The sequence below is a fragment of the Tiliqua scincoides genome, chromosome 7, assembly GCF_035046505.1.
Source record: "Tiliqua scincoides isolate rTilSci1 chromosome 7, rTilSci1.hap2, whole genome shotgun sequence".
Classification (NCBI taxonomy): domain Eukaryota; kingdom Metazoa; phylum Chordata; class Lepidosauria; order Squamata; family Scincidae; genus Tiliqua; species Tiliqua scincoides.
In genome coordinates, this window is record NC_089827.1 from 30,481,958 (window position 1) to 30,501,540 (window position 19,583).

At 45.3% G+C, this 19,583-nt stretch overlaps 1 protein-coding gene across 2 annotated transcripts in view; it reads left to right on the forward strand.

The window, feature by feature from the left end:
* The window catches only part of PLXNA4 (plexin A4), a 705,695-nt gene that overhangs the window by 489,380 nt on the left and 196,732 nt on the right, over positions 1-19,583 (forward strand). For both annotated transcript variants that reach the window (XM_066633821.1, XM_066633822.1), the window contains 3 exons: positions 1,979-2,102; positions 5,853-6,006; positions 12,931-13,030. In XM_066633821.1, the coding sequence (XP_066489918.1) occupies positions 1,979-2,102; positions 5,853-6,006; positions 12,931-13,030 (378 nt within the window). The remainder of the gene's footprint in view (positions 1-1,978; positions 2,103-5,852; positions 6,007-12,930; positions 13,031-19,583) is intronic.

Consider the following 19,583-nt stretch of genomic DNA (forward strand, 5'->3'; position numbering starts at 1 on the left):
ATTATGCTACCAAGTCAGGTTTCTCCCATTCTATACCTGTGTCTTTGGTTATTTTTGCCTAAGTGCAGAAACTTGCATTTGTCTCTGTTGAACATCATTCTGTTCTTTCCAGCCTAGTATCCCATCCTGTCAATGTTCTCCTAAATGTTTCTTCTGCGGGAGGGAGTTATTCCCCCCAGTTTAGTGTCACCTGTAAATGTGAACATATTTAATAAGAACATAAGAGGAACACTGCTGGGTCAGCCCAAGGATCTGTTTAGTCCAATGTCCACAGTAGCCATCCAAATGCCTCAAAAAAAAGTCCAGAAGCAAGGCTTGAAGGCAAGAGCCTGCTACCATCTTATTTTACTTCGCTTACAGACCAAGCTGGAGTGCTCAGGCAAATCAACAATGTAAGACTGTGTCCATACTGCCTGCTCTCCATAGGTGTTGCTTTTGGTCTGCATTGTGTCATGCATCTGCCAGGCTACATTATTTGGTACAAATACTACAACTCAAGCTGTGTCCCTTTACTCAGCAAGAGAAACTTTAACATTTGGGAGAGGGCAAGTCACCTCATTTTTAAACTTCTGAGTGGATTTTAATGAGGCCACTATTGCTGCTGAAGAAGCTACCCTTCGAAGGTTTGTTACATTCAGTAAAGGCGCAATCCTAACCCACTTTCCAGCACTGACATAAGGGCAATGCAGCTCCGGGGTAAGGGAACAAACATTCCCTTTGAGGAGGCCTCCATGAGTGCCACCCAACTGCAGGATGCAGCATACATCCCATTGGCACAGCTACGCCAGTATTGGAAAGTTGGTTAGGATTTGGGCCTTAGTGGATGACAATAACTAAACCACTGGAGCTGTCCTTTTGTATTAGCCTTGAGTCCCATTAGGCACATGGGTATGAGATTAAAGCCATGATTGTTTCCTTCCTCAGAAACTGTCAGTCATCCCCTGGAAGCAGAAAATTTATGTGAGGTGCAAGTCAGTGCGAGTATATAGAGAGGCTGCTTCCCAGCTATGGATGCTTCTTGCCTTCGGGATATACCAAATTCTGAAAGCCAAACTACAGAATGATGTTGGAACTCCATGACTGGCTCTAATTGGACTGGGATCATGGTGTGGGGGAAAGGGGGGTTCTACCCTTTTCTTTCTCATGATTTCCTGGCTTAAATTACCCCTACCCCAAAGCAGCTTTTAGCCATTTATTGTGCCTGTAAATGCTCCTTTTGGTGGCTTATAGCTTTTGAGAAGCAATTTTTGTTTGGGAATATACATGGGACCCCCTCACTTGTGCCAGAACTGTAATTCAGGCTGGAGCATGCATGGCTGCTTTTCAAAGAGCAAAAATATGTTTTGAGTTCCAGTTATGGAGTCCAATGTAATATGAAATGTAACCCTGAACTAATTAAAAAACAAAGTTAGGAAGATGTTTGGTGAGTGGGCTAAGCAATGGGTTGCTTGTTTCTGAAGCATTTCCCCCTTCTGCTTTAAACCTCTGTAGGATCTAGGCTGCCACAACCTGCAACTCCTGAACCTCTGATCTGGCTGAGTTCACAGCTTCTTTCTTTCTTGACCAGACAGTGCTTCCTACCTTCACTCTGAATGGGTGAATGTTTCCAAGTCATTTTGCAGTCCCACCAAACAATTTCCAAAATGTGGAACACATTTTCATTTTGCAGGGCAGGAAATTTCTTTTTAGCGTGCGCGCGCGCGCACACACACACGCACACAGAGTGCCTTGGTTCAGCTCTAGGGTATCCAAGAGAAACGTAGCTGTTCAGTGCATGCTTTGATAATAATAAGTTTGGTTTCTGTCTGTGTAACCCACTACACCATGTTGGCCCATGAAAACCTAGGCAGCTACTGGATCACTCTCCTTTGACTGAAGAAAACTGGAGCCAGTGACAACTTGATGGAACATGTTGCCATCTCCCTACTGGCTTCTGGCATTAACTACTCTGGTCTACTTTGTTCCTATATTTCCTCAGATGCACAAGGAAAGAGCAATGTGAAAGGTCCAGCGAGCCACGGAGGTTTGCCTCAGAGATGAAGCAATGTGTCCGTCTCACTGTGCACCCCAACAACATCTCCGTCTCCCAGTACAGCGTGATGGTAAGAATGGTGGCCCTTCTTAAAATCCCCATATACACATTTCTGGTTCAAAGTGGGTGGGAGGGGAATGTGGTGCAACAGAGGTAGTCATTCTTTACCTGCATCCAATAAGGGGGGGGGGGTCAAGAGGCCTCCTCAAGGTAAGGGAACTTTTGTCTCTCAACACTGTCTCTCTGTTGTAAAACACAGCATAGGATTGGGGTGTAAGCCTTGGGTGCATACAGGTCCAGTGTGGAATGGGTTAGACTTCCTTTTCAAGCAGTGAAGAGACAGGCTGCAGCCCCTGAGCTCCCTGCAGTGAGATAAATCAATGAAGTAGATGCCCTTAGCAGCCCGTTTTCTCATGATCATACTCTCTCACATTTCTGTATGTATGTATATATAATTCCAGTGCTTATGTACCCCATGTCCAGTGTGTGTGTGTGTGTGTGTGTGTGTGTTTTAAGGGCTAATCCAAAATCTGCCCCTCTCCATGAGCAAGTTGTGAAAATATTGAGGATTTGGCAATTTGTGGGGAAACACATAATGGGGGCTTTGCGGGCAGCAGTGTTACTCCTCTAGGTTGCTGGCAACTGCCAATTTAATTTCTTGTAAGCCCGCTTGTATTGTTCCTAGGGGACTTTAGAGAAATTAGTTCCTTACTGCAAGGACAGGGCAGTGCACATTGCCAACTGGCCAGATCACAATTGGCACATGGACTCATTGAGGGAGAGAGAGTCTTTTAGGTGTGCCAAACCCAGGCTGCAAAGGGATTTAAAACTGCTCGGTGTTATCAGCGTCCTCTGTTTTCATACTGTATTATCCTGTCCTGTCACTCATCTAGAGATGGATTCAGACACAGTCTAAATTCATTCACCAGATGGAGGGCAGTTTGTCAAACCTATTCTAGAGTGCAGGTCAAATACTCAGGCTCTGAAATGAGCTACAAATGGCTTGGGCCTTTTCTAACTTCCCTCGGCATCTCTATGTGACTGTTGATGTTTCTGGACACTCAAAATGGCTTAAAGGCCTCCTGGCACCCCTTGCTGTTTGTGATGCGGGCATTTTCCACCCCCTTTTCTTTATTCAAGTATTTATATGTTGTTTTTCTCCACATGGGCCCACAAATTAAGAAAAGAACAGTCCATTAATAGCATCTCAGACATTCATGTAACAATGTCCACTATTTAACAATGAAGGAAGAGAGCTTCAGAAGGGGTCTAATTTGCTCTGGAGGGTGAGTGTGGAGGGCTCCAGGAGCACTTTTCAGCCAAATAGAAAATAGTTTTTCCCCCTAGTTCTGCCCTCTCCTGTGGAGATGTTCCTCTAGAAACTCTGAGAACGAGAAAGTAATGAGAAAAATTCATGGAGAGGCCTGTGACTGGCTACTCCATGATAATTAAATGGAACCTCTGTGCACTGGTGCTGCACTGGGCCCTCCAGAGGCCTAATACACGGGCCTCCCTGCCTCCTCATAACACCTCTCCAACATGATCAGAAGCAGTTTGGGACTGTGACCATAATGGGCCTTCTCCAGCCTCAGAACACCTCCTGAATGCAACTGGAGGCACTGGTGTATCTAGACTGGTTCAGGGGAAGGCCATAGAATGTGCTGCAGACCTCACCCTGCCTCAGAATACCACCCGATCAGAACCGGAAGTGGCTTCTGATCCCATCCTGGAGGCCCTCTAATGCATGGGTTCGGCATCTGCAGATGGTGGAATCTGCAGGTTCCGAGTCTGCAGATACTGAGGGCCCACTATAATTGACAACTTGCTGCTTTTTCATGGTTACCCTAAATCTGTTGCCTTAGGTGAGCCAGATAAGCTTTCTGAATAATAGGACCAGATGCGCCATAAGTAACTTGCTCCCATGCAAACATGCTTCTCCATATACATCAGTGTTGGAAAAGTCCAATGGTGATTCATGCAAAGAGAGGCTAGACCTGTCATTCAAGTACAGGTGCACACCCCTTAGCAACATTCTGGCTAGTCCAGGGATCACATATTCGCTGACCATGTGTGGTCACGTGGTTGTCGGGGGCACACACTCCCACCCTCTGAATGCAAGGGGAGCAGAGTTCCCCTCGCCATTGGAAGGTTGTCTGAGCCTCCCAGAAGCAGTGCACATCTGCACACTGCCTCTGCAAGGCTCAGACTGAGGGAAATCATGTCTCGCATGATTTTTGGGTTCCTCAGTGAAAACTGGAAGTCGCGAGAGAGACACAATTTCCTCAGTCTGAGCCTTGCAGAGGCAGTGCTCAGATGTGCACTGCCTCTGGAAGGCTCAGACAACCCTCCAGAGGGGAGGGGAGTGGAGGGTTCGCATTGCATCAAGCACTGCTTGACAACAGGGATTGCAGTTCTGATCCCTGTCATTAAGTGGTACTTGCATAAGTCATGACTGTACTGGACCAAAATACCTCACCCCAGTTTCTCAGCTAATGGAGGGGCTATTTGAACAATTTTCAGGTGGATGTAATTTTCAGGGGAGTATGGAAAACTCACTGGAGCTCCTCCCAGTCCTTATTGGCTGGCACCACCATTTCCTTTTTACCAGAAGAAAATGGTAACTGCCAATGTGAAACTCACCGTGTTGTTCTTCCCAAAGTACACCTCAGAACATATTGTATCATGATGCAACAATGTTTCAGGTCATTCCAGGAAAAATAACAACCATGTGCTGGCATGCTGGGAGGAGTTCTGGTGAGTTTTGAATCTCCTCCAATCAGTATGAAAAAGGTGAGGAGTTTTTGCTCCCTTTTTTGTCTACAGGTACTTTTTAAATTTAGATCAAAATTTCTAAAGTTTGGTGCAGCCCTATTTGATAGTATGGGAGCCTTGTGTGTATACTGGTGCTCCCATGAGCATAAGAAGCAGCTGAATTCAGATGGCTGCTTATAGCTTCCTGGGTATTAAGAAGCAACCAAGCAGAATTGAATAAAGCCTTATTTGACCATCTACAGCCCATCCTATTACCTCCAGGGTCCCTCCCCAACAGCAATGTGGAGCTGCTCTGTTTTGAAATCAGGTACAGCTCTATTTCCCTGTGGATTTGGCCTTCAAATAAACATGCCTTCACCTGCAAAATGGTAGTGCAGCATACGGGTAGCACTTAATTGGTTTTTCAGGAAAGTGATTTACATCTGTGACCCACTGGAACTTGTGGGAATTATTCATCTAATGGAAAACTTGATGCCAGCAATGCAGCCACAGGGAGCAAATACTTTCTTTTCTTTTCATTTATTTGAATTTTGATGTGGCTGACCCAAGTCCATAACTAGACTCCTTTATACACAGGATCTTGTTGGTGACAGAGAGCTCTCTCTGCTGGTGATGCTAGGAGAGGAGACGTAAAGAGTTAGACTGGAGCGCTACAGTTTCTATGTAGTCCGCAGAGTGCCTCTTGTGAGTAACTAGTCACCCTCCTCAGAATCCTTGTGCTGGCGAGCCTCGAGTCTTCACAGCATACTCTAGAGACTGCCCACTTTGCATGAGTGATGCAGAGCACTCCACCACACTGCCCTTCAGGCAAACCCTCCCCAGCACAGTGCTGTCAGCAGCAATAGCGGGAGCCCCTGCATCGCCACGCGCCACCTCGGGTTTACGCCTGCATCCCATCCCTTCCACCCCAGTCATTGCTTTCTGTTAAAGGAGGTCCCCTATAGAACAAGAGGCATTTTGTTCAACTTCTCCAGTGTAATTCTCACTCATCTGCCATGTCTCCTTCCTTGTCCACCTCTGCTTCTACAATTTCCTTTTTGTCCTACAGTTGGTTTTGGAGACCTACAATGTCCCTGAGCTCTCAGATGGTGTTAATTGCACTTTTGGTGACCTGTCTGAAATGGATGGCTTGGTGGTGGGGAACCAGATCCAATGCATATCACCAGCAGCCAAAGAGTTGCCAAAGATCATCACAGAGAACGGTGAGTCTCTAAGCTTAGCCTGTATTGTACCCCCACCAGATGGTTTTTTAGGACAATTGTTTGCCCTGATCTTCAGAAGACCAGCAATTTTTTCTGGGTCATTTACGGTCCAGGTACATTTGTACATAGCTCTTGAGGCCTGGTGAAATCCAGTGAAGACAGCTAGAACATAACTAAAATTCTATCGCTTTACACGCTTACCTCTGCCATTAAATTTGTCTTTAAACCTCTGGAAAAATTCCATGGGTTGATCCACACCACCACCAAAGAAAATTAGGGTAAAAAATTTCCTGGAATTACTAGGCCTCTGGCTAGATCCCATCCAGAATTGTGGGACTGACCTGGTTGCACAGGTCTCCTTCATCACACTGGGCCTGACTAGAGACTTCAAAGTTTTAGTAAACACCAATTATGTCATTGGCCATGTCAGCAAATGGAGCCTCTGTCTAGCCTTAGTGAGACAGGCAAGGCTACAGCGGATTGTGTTAAATGTCACCCCTCCCCATCCTCAGCAGGTTCTGCTCATGTGGAGCCCCAAAAAGTGTCTAATTCTACTTGGGACAGGATTTGTTGGCAAATTTCCTCAGGTGCTCAAGACTATGTCCAGGGCAAAGAAGTTCTAAATTTTGCAGGCCTGTTACTATAAATGCCTCTCTGCACCCAAGAGAGTGCTCTTGAGCAAACTTGAAAGTTGTGATAAGACACTGAAGAGGAAGAAGTCCTCTACATGCAGTATGGCCAAACAGACCAACTCCTCTTGCACAGCTTGGAACCTCTGGGCAAACATCTCTGTGCTTTCACTGATCCTTTCAGCCTTTAAATCTTCAGTGGGGGGGGGGGGAAGATAGGGAATAAGGTTCTGGCCTTAAGGAGAGAAATTCTTTACCCAAACAAGGGGAAAATGGGCTGTGAAACCTCATTAGGAAGCTGAGTGTCTTGAGTGCAGAAGCAAAGTGATCTATGCCAGCCATATGAGGACAACCCCACTGTGAACAGGGAGAAAATATTCTCCTTCTCTCATACTGCTAGTAACATGTCTTCTTTGATCAGCTCAGGCCCAAGTGGCATAGCTAAGAGGGTGCAAATGTACCGGGCTACAGGGTGGGGGGGCTACAAATGGTAGCCCATGCATTGTAGCCCCCCCCCACCCTGTACACCACTGCCTACACACGCCAATTGGACTGCTGCAGGCACACAGAGGAGAGAGGAGCTGGGGGAGGCACAGTCAACTCCTGCACTCCTTGCTGCTGCACCTTACATTGGGCTGCAGGCTGCAGCTGAGATGGTGGTGGCAGCAGCTAGGGATGGCATGTGCTGCTGCTGCTTGCTCACTGCAACTGCCCCAGCAGTGCACAACAAGCAGTTCCATCTCTGCTGTCAGCTGGGGGGGAGGGGGAACAGTTTAGCCCATCACCACGCACATAGGAGAGAGAAGAGACTCAACTGTTGCCCCCCACCCCCTTCTCCTCACCAGCTAGCAGCAGAGATGGAACGGCCACCGCCGCTGCCGCCACCACCATCTCAGCTGCTGGGGGTTAGCTGCTGCTGCTGCTTGCCATTGGTCCCAGTGCTGTGTGTGAGATTTGCTAGCCCTGGGGCCGATGACTGAGACTGGGCTGTAGGCACAGTGGAGCAACAAGAAGCAGTCCCGTTGCCGCGTGCTTCTCTCTCCTGCAGCCGAACCAGAGCCTCTCCCCTCACCAATGTGTGCTGCAAGGGGCTCACAGTTCAGCTGCAGGACTGCTTCTTGTTGCTGCTCCACTCCGCCATGCCTGCAGCCCAGTCTCAGTCACCGGCCCCAGCGCTAGCAAAGCGCACACACAGCACTGGGACCAACGGCAAGCAGCAGCACACAAACCTGCGGGGGGGGGAGGCAACAGTTTAGCCCTTCGCTCCATGCCTGCAACTCACCGGAGCTGCAATCCTAGTCACACTTTCCTGGTAGTAAGCCCCATGGACTATAATGGGGCTTACTTCTGAGTAGTCAGACATGGGATTATGTTCTTAAGCCCTCTCCTCTCCACTTCTCATACAGGCATAGAGGCTGCAATCCTATGTACCCTTTCCTGGGAGTAAGACACATAGGAGTGGGTTTGGCTGACTGTGATGGGTTGCCTGCACTTGCGTAGGAACCTGAAATGGGGAGCAGCAAGGCAAGGCAAGAGGTGCCAGGCAAGCAGGGTGCACCGAGTGGCACATGGCGCCCAAAGCCGGCCCGGTCTCATAGTAGCCATCATCATCATTTCTTCATAATTCATCTATTCCAGTTCCTAAAGGTAAAATTTAGGTATGATCATCTCAGCCCCCTGCGCCACTCATACTGTATATGACCACTTTCCTGGAAGTAAGCCTCATTGAACACAATGGGCCTTACTCAGAAGTAAGTAAGGCTGAAATCCTATCCACATTTACCTGCAAGTAAGTTCAATTGACCATAATGGGACTCACCACAGATACTCACCTATAAGTCGTCCCCACAGATAAGTCGAGGGCAGGTTTTGAGCCAACAATCATGGAATTCTCTGTGACCCTTGGATAAGTCGGGGGTTAAACTTAGGGGGGTGCCTGACTATAGTTTTGTCTGATTTTACCCAAGGCCAGATCCTGAAAAATAACCTACCACTAACTGGTACCTAAGAACTGTAGTCTCTAATTTATTAAAAACATAGTAAAAGATCATAAGATACATTTTTATTCTTTTTTAAATTCTGGTCTTCATCACCTTTCTGTAAACACTGCCAGAGTAAGTGCACTGTAAACTACATACCAGTAAAACAGTGATTCCCAACCTGGTATTCATGTACTCCCAGGGGCACTCGACAAGACCTTTAGGGGTAATTGAAAAAGAATGAAATAATGGCAGAAGAAGGCAGGCCGTGCTCCAGAATGCCTTGCAAGACAGGAATGCCTTGCAAGGACCAGCAAGGCAGGAAGGGAGGTAGCTAGTTGGCTGTGAAAGCCCCACCAATAGCTAGTTTTTGGTCATCAATTCATCTATGGACCAGTGATTGAAAACCATCACAGTAAAAAATCTGAAACATAATATGAAAAGTGATCAATCACCCAGAATTTCTCAGCACACTTCTGGTACAAAACAGTGCAAAGGCAGAGTCTTCTGTTCTTCAAACAGATGAAAAGAGAAAATATGTGATGAATACATGAAGTCTGGGCTTTCATATGGAGGCGATGAAGGCTTGTATTATTAATGACAAACATTTTGCTAATATGAAGGGTACAATTTATGGAAATGGGCTGCCAAGGGATATGCAATTGAAAAAGGTTGGGAACCACTGCAGGAGATCCATGAATCAAATCCACCTTTAAGGTGGACATGAGGAGAACAGTGGCATCACTAGGATTTTCGTCAACCTCGTGTGGGAGGCCTGCGTGTCACCCCATGTAGTGGGCAGGGCAAGGCCCCAAGTGGGTGTGGTGATGTACCATCGCCCACCCCCACCTGCTTTTTGGCTGTACGTGATGGTCTTATTCCTCCAAATTCTGATTTTAGTGATTTTGAAAACTTGTAGAGTCTCTCTCTCTCTCTCTCACACACACACACACACCCCCCGTGTCAACTTGCTAACACCTTATTACAGCAGTTCTCAAACTTTTAGCACTGGGACCCACTTTTTAGAATGACAATATGTCCAGGACCCATTGGAAGTGATGTCATGGCCAGAAGTAACATCATCAAGCAATTAAATAAAATAATTATAAATAATTAAATTAAAATAAAATAATTAAATAAGGGGGAGCCAGTCCTGTTCAACCAAGTGAATCTACTCTGAAGTAAGTCCTACTGTGGTCAATGGGGCTTATTCTCAGGAAAGTGTGGGTAGGATTGCAGCCTGTGAGCCCAATCCTATGCATGTCTACTCTGAAGCAAGTCCCATAGTAGTCAATGGGGCTTACTCTGTAGTTTGCCTACAATAACAACCTCCCAAAAAGAATCAATGAGATTTCCAGCCCTCCCAGTGCCCAGTTTAAAGTTCTTCTATTTCCGGCATATTGAGATAAAGACCTGGCTTTGTAAGTGCAAAATAAAAAACTTTCCTCTTACCATTTAAGCCTCTTTTTTGTTCTTTTTAGGAGGGGGGTGGGAGGCTGCCTTCTGTTGCACTCCAGCTCCATCAAATCAGGACCCTTCTGGTGTCCTCACATTCCCCTTTGCCTGGCCTGACCACCAGCCAAGGCATATCTGCCTACTCACAAGTAAATGTGACTGTGAGGCTGCTTTGCTTTCCATAAGGCTAAATAGACTGGGAGGGAGGCAGCTGGGAGGGAGGAACCTTCTTCTCTGGTGTTTCTGGGGGCTGCACTCATTGGATGAGGACCATTTTGACATCCTTGGAGCCTCTCAGCCTGCCTTGACTACGACAAGTCTGCCTACTCACGAATAAACGTGGCCATGTGACTTCATTTTGGGTTCAGACTCGCAACTGGGAAGGGGGAGCTTCTCGGGTGTTTTGGGGGGCTGCATTCATTGGATTGGGACCATTCTGGTGTTGTTGGATTCCTCTCAGCCTGCCCTTTCCAACGGACTATGGCAAGTGTGCCTACTCACAAGTAAACATGCAATACGGTTCACTTTCCATAGGGCTCCATGCATTTTTTCCTTCCGGTATTTTGGCCATAACTTTTGAATGAAAGGAGCTACTTCAGTTCTGTTTTTTGCATTGCACTCCACTGGCTGTTCCACATCCAGTGGTGTATGGCATGACGTGGTAGCTCCTAACCCTGCAATGTTAGTGCATCCTCCCCCCAGGGCGCGTCACCCCCACATGTCACCTGGTGCGGCCCGCACCCCCATAGTGACGCCAGTGGCTCTACATACAACATACAACCCATAACACATAACTGAGAGATGAGATATTTGCAACCCTTTTTACTCAGAAGTAGACCCACTGCTTTCCATGGGTGTTATTCTTAAGTAATGGTGCACTGAATTGTAGCCTGGGAAGGAGGGTCCCATCCTTATGTTTCAAAAAACAGACCTGCTTAGCAAGCATTTCCCAAGCAGAACTATGCAGCAGAAGGAAGGAGATTAAAAGGTTAACTTTGGCTGGAATGTCCCTGGAAAGTAACTATAGCTACTAAGGAGGTACCTGCCTAAGCTGAGCAATAGCTCAGCTGAGAAAGGAAACTTTACAACAGTGGGACTCAAACTTTTCCGGCCAGTGGCTCCCTTGACCCCCGTAGCATGACTCCCCAACATGTTCCTGAGGGCTGGAAGTGACATCATTAAACAGGAAGTGGCCAGAAATATTAACTATATTAAATATTATAATATTATATTTATTATAATATTATATTAAATATATATTAACTATGTTAATATTAATTATGTTAAGCATATCATTAATTAAATGCAGATCTTAAAAATATATTATTAATACACATGCTTTATAAATGATCAGCTGCTGATCACTGTTGGAGACAGGATGCTGGAGTAGGTAGATTTTGTCTGGAAGACTCATTTTTTTAACTTTGTAACCATACCAATAGAATTGTTTTATCAAAGAACTTTGTGGACAACCAGTCTGACCAACATTACACACACATACCCCTGTGGACCCCAATCCAACTAGTCATTTCTCCCATTCTCCTTGGATAGGATTGAACCCTTTATTAATTTCATGAAATTAAATTTTTCCAGCAGCTGGTAGGGAAAACAAAAATAGACCATGAAAATATATCAGAGCTGATAAGGGTTTGGTTAGGAAGCTGATTTGTCTCCTATACTAGGAGATGCACAGCTCAAGACTATGCATGTCTACTCAGAAGTAAGTCCTATTAGAGTCAATGGGGCTTACTCCCAGGAAAGTGTAGATAGGATTGGGCTGGCAATCACTTCATCAATGGCTGATAAGCATTCCCTTCAAATAGTAAGATTCATCACTTTAAAAATACAGCCTTTCCTCTTCAGTCAAACAACAAGATTAATAAATCACTTTCGAAACAGTACCCTTTTTCTGCTCCTGACCAAGTAAAGTGTGTGCTTATCTCTCCCCTCCCCATATGCATGGAAACAACTTTAAGACCCCTGGTGACTGGTAAAATAGGAAGTGTTTTATTTGGGGAGGGGGAGGAAAGCGGGAAGGTTTGGAGATCAAAAGGGGGCGTGGAAGAGGGAGGGGGTTGAAAAAGAGATTTCACTTTGATGAGAAGCTATCCCAGGCTGGGAACTAGGAAGCAACCAGACAAGGATCAGCTAGGGTTAAGGACTGCAAGCTGAGCATGCTCGGAAGAGGGCGGGGCAGGAGCAGCCACTCTCACAGCTGAGCAACTCCCATTTCTTCTGCTTTAAAAAAAGCACAGAAGACAGAGGGGCTTATATTCTGCCTAGGGGTGTGACTGTATTGCTGTGAGAGGATATCCCACGCCTCTCCTTTGAGTTCCTAGAGCCTTGCCACACAGTTTGAATAACACTGCTTTACAGAGTTGAAAGGCTCTGCCCTCTGATTGACCCAGAGGTAAGGCAAAGTGAGAATTGGAGCTTGATTACTTGGCAAAAGTTTCATGTACTATATGTGAGTATCTGTGGTACTTCTGAATAAACATATGCATAGGATTGGGCCCTGAGGGCCCAGTCCTGTCCAACTTTCCAGCTCCAGTGTAGCCACAATGCAGCCCCATGGTAATTTAATTTAATTAATTAAGGGCACAATCCTAACCTGGTCTATTCACAAGTAAGTCCCATTGTATTCAATGGGATTTACTCCCAGGAAAGTGAGGTTAGGTTTGCAACCTTAATTAATTAAATTTAATGTCATTGTGGGGGAGGGGGGCTACAGAATTTTCTTTGCACTGGGCAGCAACTTGGTTAGCTACACCACTGTCAGGTCCTACTTGCCATGTCCTTTGGGCTAATGGGCTTTGGGCTAATCTGACTAATGGAAAACCCCTGTTCTCTCTTCCTCCCAGGAGACCACCACATTGTCCAGCTTCAGCTCAAATCCAAGGAAACTGGCATGACTTTTGCCAGCACCAGTTTTGTCTTCTACAACTGCAGTGTCCACAACTCGTAAGTTAATGCTTCTATACAAAGTGTCGATGTGAGCTTTTCAAGGGGCTAAACTTCCGTGCTGTCAACCCTGGATTGAGTTCATATTCATTGACAGTAGAGGTGTGCACTCCCCCCCTTTTGTAACCGTGCACCTTTGGAGTCTTCTTTTATTTCATGTCAGGTCTGTTAGGGTCCTGATTTGTTTCTTTTACTCCAGTTATTTTCAAATATTTTTTAACTTAACCGATTTCTGCTCAACCCGCAGATGTCCACATTTGATCCCTGTTGGGCAGAAATGGCTTAAAAAACACCTCCGTTTTAGCCACTTCTTTGCTGACACTTTGCTGTCACTGGTGGCTGACACTTTGCTGTCAGTGGTGCCAATGGTGGCCTGTGGTCATTTTTTAAATGCACGATGGTGCTGTGTTCCAGTGTGATTAAGGTCAGAGGCAGATGTCCTGCTAATTGTGGACCTAAGATATGGGAAATGCTGGGGATTGAACTTGAAATTTGCCTTCCATACACAAGACATGCATTCTACTTCAAGTGTTGGGACTCCTCTGAAGGGGAGTGGTGATATATCTTATACTCAGGCCATGAGTCCCTACTAGCAGCTCCTTCAGATCTCGGATCTTTCATAGCCATTTACTTGTACTTTTTGTGAGGGCTCTCTCTCCCCCTTATATAAGCATATGCCCCTGAGCTGTTTTTCAGCTCATTAGCTGTAAACTGAATTAAAAAACAATCAATTGCTTTATTGTTCATGGTTTGTATTTATTTCTTGGATGATTTTTCATTATGTCTTTACTGATCATGACTTTTTGGGGGAACCTTGTTTGGGCCAAAAGGCACATCAGATGAAGCTGGGCAAAGGCACTTCTGACCCTAGCCACAACCTGGACCTCCAGGCTCAAGGCTAGATCCAGGAGGACCCTCATGTTGCCAGACTGATCCTTTAGGGGTAGTGCAAGCCTCATGCAGAACAGCTTGGAAACCATTCCCAAAGTTGCTTTCTTACTGATCAACAGAACCTCTGACTTTCCTGGATTAAGTTTCATTAACCTGCATCTAGTCTATCACAGCTGCCAGGCATCCACTCAGAGTTTCTACAGCTTCTCTGGTGACAGACAAATGAAAACTAGACCTAGGTGTCATCGTCATATTCATGATAACACTGTGTCTCAAATCCCCAGATGGCTTCTAATATAGATGTTAAATAACATGGGGATAAGATTGATCCCTGAAGAACTGGGTAGGCCAGTTGCCAAGAGGTGGAGTTGCCCAACATCACTTTCTGGGACTTACCTGACAGGTCGGGTTGCAACCACAACTTCACAATATGTGCTGCTTCAAAATGTGGGCAAACAGTCCAAAATTCAGCAAACAACCTTGCTGCATGAAGTATCCTCTGGAAGCATAAGGGAGAGAGGTTTGCTTCAATTTGGCAATTCACAAGCAATGCCAAATTTCCATGTTTCCATTGCTTTTGACAAACAGCAGCACCAGTGGAAGCAGGGGAAAAAAACCCGACTTCAGCAATCCAGAGATGTGGTTGTTTAAATATTTATGGCGTGTTTTGCTTTCTGACTTGACAAACTATAATACACTATCCATTTTTAATTTGGTTTATCAGAGCTGAAGCTTGTTATCAATTTGAAGAACAGTGGAGTTTAAAGTGGATTGAAGTTGAAGAAAATTTCACCAGGGGAGTGGGAGTCCGTGCCTGTGCTTGCAACAGGCATAGGAATTATTCAGTAGAAATCATCCAGAGAATCCAACCTTTTTCTTTCTAATCAAGCAGGTGCTGTTGGTGATGATGGGAGGATTGGTCGTGATGTATAGACGTGGTGTACAGTTGAGATGGGGCTGAGGTTAATTGGTACAAAATCAAATTATGGAATGTCCAGCCATAAGATGTGGTTAGGTGGTTTGAAAAAGGACTGGACTCATTCATCTTACAGCAGTGGTTCCAAAACTTTTTAGCATCAGAACCCACTTTTTAAAATCCCACTGTATTGGGACCCATCTAGGTTTACAAGACTTAAAAAAATCTAGAAAGAAATAATATTTTTACCTGTTTACACATACTGTAAATACCTATAAGATGAGAAATTTCTGCCCATAAATCAAGTAAAAATCATCTCCTTGCCTTTTCTGTGGGTCACTCAGTGGTCAGGCTGTTCTGGTACATTGTGGGGCAGTCGGGAAGAGCAAGAAGACAATGCAGGGACTCCCTGTACCACCACTGGGTCTCCTGAGTGCCCGCCAGCCCCCCCGGGCAACAAGCAGAAACAGCAGCAGGGGTGACCCCGCAGCTTCCGCCGAGCTGCCACATGATCTGCCGATGGCAGTTACTGTAGAAGTCCAAGGCGAGCCAAGGGAAGAGCCAGGCAGGGAGGGAGCAAGGTTTGCATGGGAGGGGGTGACATGGCAGTGGTGGTGGGGCGACCCTGAAAGCAGCTGTTTTTTTCCTGCCGCCACCAACTGCAAGCTATTGGCAGCATCCGCATCCCTCCTTTCACCTTGGATCTCTCTTACAGTCGGTAGATGGGTGACTGGTGATCCTCCTTCTGCCCCCCTTCCCTCCAGAGCATCAAGTGTGTGTGAGAGTGTTGGTGTTGTTGGCAACCTTCAGTCTCGAAAGACTATGGTATACAGAGGGAGCTGGTGGACCACCAGGAGCATGACCTTTGTCTGGGCTGCAGCTGGTGCTCAGGAGCCTTGGAAGTTTGCGAGGAACCACAAAGGGCACTGTGACATCTGGGCTCCCTCCAAGGAACACCTGTCCTGCCACTCCATATAGAACCAGGAGGGGAGCCCTGCCTGCTGCCTCTCCTGCGAATCTTTTAGCCCTTGATGCCCCCCATGGCCCTCTGTTGCTGCCCCCAGCACCAGTGAACAGGGGGGCAACAATACATTCTACACTCCAAGGGCAGCAGAGCCGGGGTGAGGAAGCAAGCCCAAGCCCCCCCATCTCCTCCCTCCCCTCTCCTTTGGGAAGGATGGGGGTGAGAGACCAGACACCAGGTGGCCGGAATAGGTGAGGTGATAGGTGTGTGTGAGAAAGCTGTGTGGTGGTGGTATTTGCCTAACAGCTTTGCTGAAACTGGACTGAGTGCAGTTTAGGTGTAATGGAGTGTCTGGCTCAATGGTGATCCTGTTTCCTCTCATCTTCTAATGATATGATATGGATTTTAGAGGAGCGATTGTAATGGTCATGTGATTTCATTTATTTTTTAAGAGGGTGTGCAGTCATCTGCCCTCCCCATTCCGAACTACCCATCTTGGGCGAACTTTTCATCTAGGGTTTTGTGTGATAGTTCATATGCATGTTCTGCACTTTAGAACTTCAGTGTGCAGTGATAATGGACTGTCACAGGTGTGACAATACACACACAAAACTTTCATTCGCAAAACTTCCATTCCCTCCACAATGCTTTTCAGTCAAGTCAGTTCACACATGCAGCTGACAGTCCTCAGGTTCAACATGCACGAATGTCACATGTTTTCTGTACACTTAGTGAGTAGTAGTTCCATCCCTATCTTCCTTTTCTAATCTGAGTAGCTGTTGAGGGCTGTTAAGGTTAGGGGATGCTCGGATCTGTTGGGGAATGGCTACTCTAGATGCAGTAATAAAATGGAGTTGCTTCTGAGTGTGTGCAGAGTGCACTTCCAGTGAGTGCTAAAGCTGTTTTAGCATGTGTGGCACAGGGTCATTGATAATACACAATAGAATGGCACTTATTAGCACCAAGACTCACCATCTGTTTTGGGACTTTTTCATTGTAGGAAGGAGGAATATGTGTTGGGGGGATGCTATCTGGAGGATGCTGTTTTTGTGGGGAGGGGGAAATGTGTTGGGGATGCTCTGATCTGTTGAGAAATGGCTACTCTGGATGCAATAATAAATAATAATTCCATCATTTATTCATCACCACAGACACTCACCTATAAGTTGACCTCACAGATAAGTCAAGGGCATGTTTTGAACCAATGGAATATTATGTGACCCTCGGATAAGTCAGGGTTTAATATAGGGGGTGTCTGTCTATAATTTTGTCAAATTTTACCCAAGGCCAGATCCTGAAAAATAATCTTCCAGTAATTGTTATCTAAGAACTGTACAGTCTCTATTAAAAATATAGTAAAAGAGCATAAGATACATTATTCTTCATCTTTTTAAATTCTGGTCTTCACAATCTTTTTGTAAACACTGTCAGAGTAAGTACACTGTAAACAACATACCAGTAGAACAGTGGTTCCCAACCTGGGGTACATGTACATCCAGGGGCATTCGACAGGACCTTTAGGGGTACTTGAAAAAGAACTGAATAATGGCAGAAAAAGGCAGATAGTGCTCCAGAATGCCTTGCAGGGCCAGCAAGGCAAGAAGGGAATAGCTAGTTGGCTGTGAAAGCGCCACCAATAACTAGTTTTTGATAATAAATTCATGTATGAATCAGTGATTGAAAACTAGCACTGTAAAAAAGCTGAAACAAAAGATGGAAAGTGATCAATCACCAAGAATTTCTCAGGACACTTCTGGTACAAAACAGTGCAAAGGCATAGTCTTCAGTTCTTCAAACAGATAAAAAGAGACAATATTGTGATGAATAAATGTTGTATGGGTTTTCATACAGAGGAGATGAAGAGGAGATGAATATGTTCATATTAATTACAAACGTTTAGCTAATACGTGGGGTACAATTTATGGAAATGAGCTGCCAAGGAGTATGCAAGTGGAAAAAGGTTGGGAACCACTGCAGGAGAACCATTAATCAAATCCTTCTTTCAGGTGCCTGGTGTGTTAAGCCAGAGGCTCTACATATAACATACAACTTATAGCACATAACTGGGAGTGTGCAATTCAATTCACCGCAGAGAGATGAACAAGTGCAGCTGCACATAGTTGCAACCCTATTTACTCAGAAGTAAACCCATTGCTTTCCATAGGTGTTGTTCTTAAGTAATGGTGCACTGAATGGTACCCTGGGACTTTGCTTCAAATGGAAACAAGGATAACATCCTGGTGGTTTAAAAAAACAGACCTCTGCAAAAAACAAGCATTTGCAAAATGGCGCGAGGCTTGCTTGATTTCAGTTGAAGCCTTTAGCCCTTTTCTCAGGGATAGAATAAAAGGTTAACTCTGGCTGGAGTTTTTCAGGGAAGTTAGCTTGGAGATTAACTGCCCTCTAATTATCTCTGCGTTGCTTCTCTGGTGCCCCGACTTACTTGAAAAGCCCTGACGCTTGAACAACCTTGGAGGTAAGACGCGGTGATGATCTAAGTTTGATTTATTGGCAGAAATTTCTTGTCCTATAGGCAAGTATCTATGATAATTATTATTGAATAACTTTATTATGACGGTGCCAAAATTTTATGGGCCCTGGGTGCCAAATGGTACACCACTGTTTCTACTGGTATGTTGTTTACAGTGCACTTACTCTGATAGTGTTTACAAAAAAGTTGTGAAGACCGAAATTTAAAAAGTTAATGAATAAAAATGTATCTTAGGATTTTTTGCTATATTTTAATAAATTAGAGACTGTACAGTTCTTAGGTAACAATTATTGGTAGGTTATTTTTACAGGATCTGGTCTTGGGTAAAATCAGACAAAATTATAGTCAGACACTCCCCTAAGTGTAACCCCTGCCTTGACTAATTATCTGAGGGTCATAGATAATTCTGTGATTTTTGGCTCAAATCCTACCCTCGACTTATCTGTGAGATCAACTTACACTCAAGTATCTGCAGTAATAATAACCAGGAAAAAGATACACCAACATTTATATTCCTATATTTACAAATGCTTGTGAACTCTGTGCAGGGCAATTCTGATTTTTGCAGTCTCAGGGCTTGTGGCAATTAGTTTTCTCATCCTTCCATCACCTGTTTTTCCATTGGAGGCTCTGCTCAGCTGCTATGGGGTCCATCAAAAATCAGGCCGTGACCTACCTGTGGGTTCTGACCCCCATTTTGGGAACCACTGAATATGGTTGAATCCCCATGCTCAGAGGCAGAATGATTAGCCGGAATGGCTATGATGAATCCCCATGCTCAGAGTCAGTGTATTCAGTGTACCCCTGAATTCCACTTGCTGGGGGATAAACAACAGAAGAGGGCTACATGCCCACTTTGCCATCTGGCTTGCCATTGTTGGAAACAGTATTCTTGACTTGATGGACTTTGGTACAACCTAGCAGGGTTATTCTGTGTTATGTATGGTGTATAATTGGATGGGGTATGAGATGCAGTCATGGCAGAAAGACAGAGAGCTGGCCTGCCCTCTGATTTCTGAGCCTCCAACCATCACTGTTTATATATTCCCAAGCTTTGCTTGAGGGCTAGTACCTCTCAAAAACAGCGAACTGCATTTACTGAATTTTCACTTGATTAGTCGTATGTAATATTTGTAAGGCCAGATGATATAACTAAGCTTGCGGAATAAGTGAAGCCTTTCCTTTCTGCCCCCCAACCCTGCTCTTGTTGGCAGAAAGAATGCATGTGTTTGTTCCATGCCTCTAATTTCATAGAATGTTTCTGAGAATTTTGCATTTCTTTTCATTGATT